This window comes from Blennius ocellaris (assembly GCF_963422515.1).
Source record: "Blennius ocellaris genome assembly, chromosome: 21".
Lineage (NCBI taxonomy): Eukaryota > Metazoa > Chordata > Actinopteri > Blenniiformes > Blenniidae > Blennius > Blennius ocellaris.
In genome coordinates this window covers 7791854-7797832 of record NC_137670.1, presented here as the reverse complement: position 1 = coordinate 7797832, position 5979 = coordinate 7791854, and the positions used below count along the sequence as shown (strand labels likewise).

At 44.3% G+C, this 5979-nt stretch overlaps 1 protein-coding gene across 1 annotated transcript; it reads left to right on the top strand.

Annotated features, from left to right (window-relative positions):
• The first annotated feature begins 295 nt into the window (after positions 1–295).
• On the top strand, positions 296–5435 carry dhrs7cb (dehydrogenase/reductase (SDR family) member 7Cb). Its single transcript, XM_080517113.1, has 7 exons — positions 296–456; positions 2431–2587; positions 3080–3192; positions 3896–4106; positions 4198–4290; positions 4657–4827; positions 4919–5435. Exons 2-7 carry the CDS (start codon positions 2434–2436, stop codon positions 5125–5127), a joined length of 951 nt encoding a protein of 316 aa, XP_080373239.1. The 5' UTR covers positions 296–456; positions 2431–2433; the 3' UTR covers positions 5128–5435.
• The last annotated feature ends 544 nt before the right edge of the window (positions 5436–5979 follow it).

Genomic DNA, 5979 nt, shown 5'->3' with positions numbered 1-5979 from the left:
AGCGTCAAAGTGTTTAGTCTCTGTTTTACGAGGTTGTTCCCCGAGTCCAGTTTTTATTAGCGACGGAGTACATTATCGGTTAGCCGGCATTCCTGAGTGGCTTTAAAACAGCAGCGCAACACAAACACTTCCCCTCCGACACAAAGCAGAGCCGACACTCACTGGCTCAACAAGAGGACGGGCCTCGGATACTATGCGCCGCATATGTGTGTATTAATGGCTGACTGGTGGGGGGGTTTGGGGGGGAGGGGGGCTATTATAGGCATCAGGTTCCAGTGGACAGCGGCCGGGTGGACCCACACACACATAAAGACACACACAGAGAAGATCAGGGCTGTGTGAATGGACGAGGGACGTAAAGGGAGGAGAAGGGCCTCTGTTACCTAACTAAACCTGGAAAAAAAAAAAAACCCTCAAGACCCAGTCCTGCTGACGGATTAACCCCTCATCCCTGCTGTAAGTGAACCAATAATAACACAGATTACAGGTGTGTGTGTGTGTTGTGTGTCATCGCTATAGATGTCCACTAACCCTGATCGGTCCAGGCTAAGCAGGTGGACCTGGATCCGAGGAGTCCCCACGACTTTTAATGTGGATTAAGAGGCTATCTTAATGTGTTTGCACCTAAGCGGAGGAGGACAGCTGAGGTCAGCCGCCGCTTTTGAGTGCAAGCCTCCTCCATTGCCCCACTCGGGGTGTCTTATGACAACATCCTGGAGATGACATAGCACAAGACATTCTGCGGCAGAATATATTTAGAAGCTCTATTCGTGCTCGCTTTACATGGCAAGTGTGTTGGCAAGAGCAACCGTCACCAAATTTGACCTCAAATTCAACTAACTACAGTCCGTTTATTCCAGTTCAAGGAAACTACCAATGCAAAAGTAGTTATTTTACATATAAATGCTCCAAATGGCCTTTGAATGTATGAAAGTGACGTTTACAAGCACATGACTGATGGTTTGGGATGTGTTTTATCCCCATATTAGCCTAGTGTAGCTTCACTATATAAAGTTGCACAAGCCACTAATTACTTTGCTCACATGTCAACTAATACAAGTCAACTTAATTAGGCAGCGTCGTTATAGAACATTTGTGTCAGAAATGTTCCTTGTTTATACAGCAGTTTTAAAAATGGTGTCCATTTTCAGGGAAATGGCAGAAACACTGGAAACGATGTAGTAAGCATGCCAGGCCATGAGATGGCACTGCTGGTTTTAATTTTTTTTCCGAAATCACACACACATGCTGCCAGAGAACGATACGTTAACAAACCTTAACAATGACGAGTATCTCAGAGCCTGAGATTAGTCATAGTGGAAAGAGTTTTAATGCTAAGATAAACTAATGTTTATCTTGTATTTATCTTATTTAAATATTTGTATTGCAGTTTTTTCAGTCTCTCTGTATTTTTTTTAACTCTATTTGTCCGCATTTTAGTCACGATTAGGTCTTGAGTCAGCTGCACCTTTGCCACTTAAGCAAACCCCCGACAACGCTTCTGAGAGATGCTCACTTAAATCACTTCAATTTGTTGACTTTCAAAGACCACGTCACGTCATCCCAGTGATTTCCACCACAAACATCCAGTTTCCTCGTTCCCTCCGAGAGCATCATCATCCTGCAAGAAACCACATCCTGGAGCATCTGCATTTATTGTTCCTGCAAGCAATTATTATACTTCTGCTCATTTATCATCCATCGACAATCTTTCCTAAACTCTTGGCAGGAAGACAATGAAAATTCACTCTCTGATATATTGTTCAGCTGCTCGTAAAAACACATGCAGGTTGACCTATTTTTTTTTTTGCTCTGATTTCAGCCCTCCCAGTGAGGACAAACACTGACATATGATCCAGTGAGCTGTTTCGCAGCCCGAGGTGTACGCCTCTGCTTCTTGTGCTCATTTAGTGAAGTCTTTTAACACGTGACTCTGACAGATAGCAATGATGCATAGTGAACTGAGACAAAATGAGAGATTGTTGCTGATTAAGGATCAATCCACACGAGAGAAAATTATCGGGGTTTTTTTTCATTCTTAAAAAGTTTCCTGTAAACACGCCACCATGAAAATGACTCAGAATCATGTCAACAAGCACAGCTTTAACAGCATCTGTTATCGTCGCTGGAGCCAAACCGTAAACACAGCAATGATGACGCTTTAGTTGCATATTGTGACGCTGGACTCACGTCTTTGTGTTTGCATGACGACGGGGGGGGGACAAAATCTCTTCTTTTAACAGAAGTTTTAGATAGAATCGTTTTCGGTGACTTGTAGACCAAACCCATTGAAATATTACAGTTTTTGCCAGGTGTGAACGGGCCCTCAATGCGACATGTGTTCTGCGTCCTTCAATCAAATGACCGTTCGTTCTGGTAGAGTCCAGAACGTGACCTGATTCTGAGCTTCTTCTTCTTCTCCTACCGCAGAAGATGGGGCTCCCCTCGGTGATGGTGTTGCCCATGCTGGTCGTCGTGGCAGCGGGCATCTACTACATCTACAACGAGGTCATGACGTTCATGTCCAAGTCTCTGGTGAAAAACAAAGTGGTGGTGATCACCGACGCCGTCTCCGGGGTGGGAACTGGTAAATGATCCTGCTTGCGTTTTGAAAATTTAACCTCACTCTGATAGCCGTGGAGGTTTAGTTTCTCTCTGTCTTTTGTTGGCCTGAGGACACAGTCACACAGAAGAAGTTTCCACGATAAAGGGCGATTTAAGTGGTGGTCTAATAACTTTAATAGCTCCACAAATGTGAGGCCAAAACATCTTAATCAACCCTTGTCAGCAACTTTTGGGTTTACACTGTGCTAAATGCTAATATGTTAGCCAGGGGGCTACCTCAGAAATGGGTTTTCAAAAAAAAGTATTTTGTCACATTATTGTATCAATGATATTTCTTGTATTATTTTCATGTTTTGACTGTCTGGATCCAAGCTTGCTGTATTTTAAGTTAAGCTAAGCTAATTAGCGGCTCACTGCGGTGTTCATTTGGTCTGGTGACAATCTTCTGGAGTTTTTTTGGTAAAATAACACATATCAACATAATACTGAACAATGTTTGACACTTCACGTCCAGAATGTGCCCAGCTCTTCCATAAAGGCGGTGCCAGGCTGATTCTCTGTGGAAGCAGTTGGGATAAACTGGAGTCTTTGTATGACTCCCTGACTAAAGACGCGGACCCGAGAGAGGTGAGGACATCAAACGAGTGGTGCCTGCTAACATTCGTATTAATTTTAAGCATCACATTGCGTGCCAAAAATCGAGTAAAACGCCCCCAAACTAATATCATTGCTGTTTTTTTGTGGTGCTGAGTCATCTTTTTGGCAAACCGTGTTGCCGACCAGCAGATCCCGCTCCATGGCTGCTCCAGTAAACACTATCTCTTGGCAATTAATATAATATATGACAGAAACCTTTAAAGCACGGTGACAATTCTTGAGATAGCACAAAAAAAACAAACCGACGAGAATACTTCAGTTTGTGAATGGGACATAACATTTAGGCTCAATGTGAGATCAAGTCAAGAGAATATCATGTGCTGTCTTTGTTTTTTTTAATCATAATCCTGTTCTGTCACCATTTCCCTCATCACCGCTTCCTCTGGTCCACACAATAGCAGGACATCCTGTTGGACGACACACTGTCCCCCGGTGTCTTCTACACACAGGACGCGCAACGCAACACATGTCAGCTGAACACACAAAGCCGACCATTACTGTCTACTGTTGATATTAAGTTCCTTTAAGCTGAGGTCATTTACACGTCTTGACTTACTTAAACTAAGCTAAATGTGTTTATCTAATATCATTGGACTGATATTCTTGGTCGTGGTCAAATTTGTGGTCGAACCAAACCAGTCAGATATTTTGATGCTCGATGTTCTCCCTGCAGACTTTTGCCCCGAAGCTGGTGATCCTGGACTTCAGCGACATGGACAGCATGGAGGATGTGGTGTCCGAGGTGATGGACAGTTACGGCTGCGTGGACGTGCTGATCTGCAACAGCAGCATGAAGCTGAAGGCCCCGGTGCACAGCGTCTCCCTGGAAGTGGACAGAAACATCATGGACATCAACTACTTTGGGCCCAGCACTCTGGCTAAAGGTGGGCCGGACTGGCCAGATAGATTATTAGTTCTCGGTGGAGTTCGTTCCAAAGGCATCCAATTGTTGACATATTTGAACCGGTGTCTCAGGTGTACTTCCATCCATGATGTCCAGAAGATGTGGCCACATCATACTGGTGAACAGCATCCAGGGACGACTGGCGGTGCCCTTCAGAAGCTCATGTGAGTATCCAGCAGGACTTTCAACAGAATTCAGACAGTTACAGCTTCTGTTCTCTGTGTGAACGCATAGGTGCTTTTATTGTATTATGAACAGCTCCCACTAGTGGCCGTTTCTCAAACAAATACGCAAAAATTTGGCATTTTCACTTTCAACGGGCCCTAGTAAGGACTGCCGACCTCCTCTCTGATCTCTGGTAAGCTACAAATGTTACAGTGAAGACAGACTATGGTGGACACGCCCACTTCCACCAACACACCAGAGCAGGAAACTTCAAAATCAAAGTGGCTTTACCAAGAGTGTCCCAGGTTTTATGTAACTGAATGGTTGGTGTCAATGAAAGATTTCTATGTGTGTGTGTTGGTCAGTCGCGGCCTCCAAGCACGCCGCCCAGGCCTTTTTCGACTGCCTGCGGGCCGAGGTGGAGGAGTACGGGATCTCCGTCAGCACCATCAGCCACACCTTTATCAACGCCTCGGAGCCGGCGGCCCCGCCCCCTGGGACTGACCCCGCCCCCAAGTCCAACGTCCTGGCTGAGTGTGAGAGGACCGGCTGATGTGAGCCCACACATCGAGGGAGTTCCTCGACCCAGAGTGAAATATCTCTCTCTCTCCCCCTCCCTCTCTGCAGTCATCGCCAGTCAGCTGACCCACGGCGTGCGGCCGTCCGTGCTGGCCAATGAGATCGTGCAGACCGTGAACAGGAAGAGGAAGGAGGTGGTGCTGGCCCACCCGATTCCCCGGGTGGCCCTGTACCTCCGCACCCTCCTGCCTCCCATCCTCTTCGCCGTGCTGGCGGCGGGAGTGAAGGACTCGGCGCTGGCCGAGCAGCTGCTGTAGGAGGAAGAACGACAATCAGATCACGTGGAAGTGTAGAGCGTACGTGTGTCTCGTGAAGGCTGAAGGCTGGTGTGCAATAACAATAAAAGGAAAGAGAACCGACGTGTGCGAGGCAAAACAATACAGGATAACAAGATATGGCTATAGTAGCATTCACGATTAGTATTAGAATTAATTCCTGTGATGTCTTTTCGCTCGTTTTCTGATGGTGAACTCACAATAACATTACTTTCAAGTATGAATGGATCATGTCCTTGAAGAACAAAACTGAGCCGTCAAACTAAATAAAGTTTTTCATCTGTTGAGAATTCAGTCATTTATTTCGACAGTATGCTAATTTGAGGTGTTTGTTGCAGAGATAAGTAAAACATGACCAGTTTTCCTATTTTTCTGAATTTCTCATCTCTCCATTGTTTGGTTTTGGTCCATCAGCTGTACACAAGTCAATTTTTAATGTTTTAACATGTCTTGTTAGTGAGACAGTTTGTCTTCCAGCTCTGGAAAAACTCAATCACTTAATCAGAGTGTTTTTTTCCCTCTTCATTAAGAATAGATTTGCAATCCATTTGGTGATATAAGTTTAGTGTTGAGTAAATATTGTTGAAAAAATTCTGAATACAAACATTCAAACTTATAAAACTATAAACATGGCCTCACTTGAATAATTATTGTAGTGTTACAAGCAAGCCATCAAAAATGTAATGATTATATTTTATTCATAAATCAAATAAATAATTCCCCTTGGAAACAGAACTCACCGTTCATTTGAACATTTTTGTGAAAAAATATACCATCTAAATGTTTATGTTAAATGTTATTTACCATTTTAAGTTTTGCCATTTATTTATTTAT

Bases quoted from the DNA above. Each gene is read 5' to 3' on its own strand.
- dhrs7cb (XM_080517113.1), top strand. From the start codon at position 2,434: ATGGGGCTCCCCTCGGTGATGGTGTTGCCCATGCTGGTCGTCGTGGCA. The intron at 4,107-4,197 runs GTGGGCCGGACT...CCGGTGTCTCAG, and splicing joins GCCCAGCACTCTGGCTAAAG to GTGTACTTCCATCCATGATG. The intron at 4,828-4,918 runs GTGAGAGGACCG...CCCTCTCTGCAG, and splicing joins GTCCAACGTCCTGGCTGAGT to TCATCGCCAGTCAGCTGACC.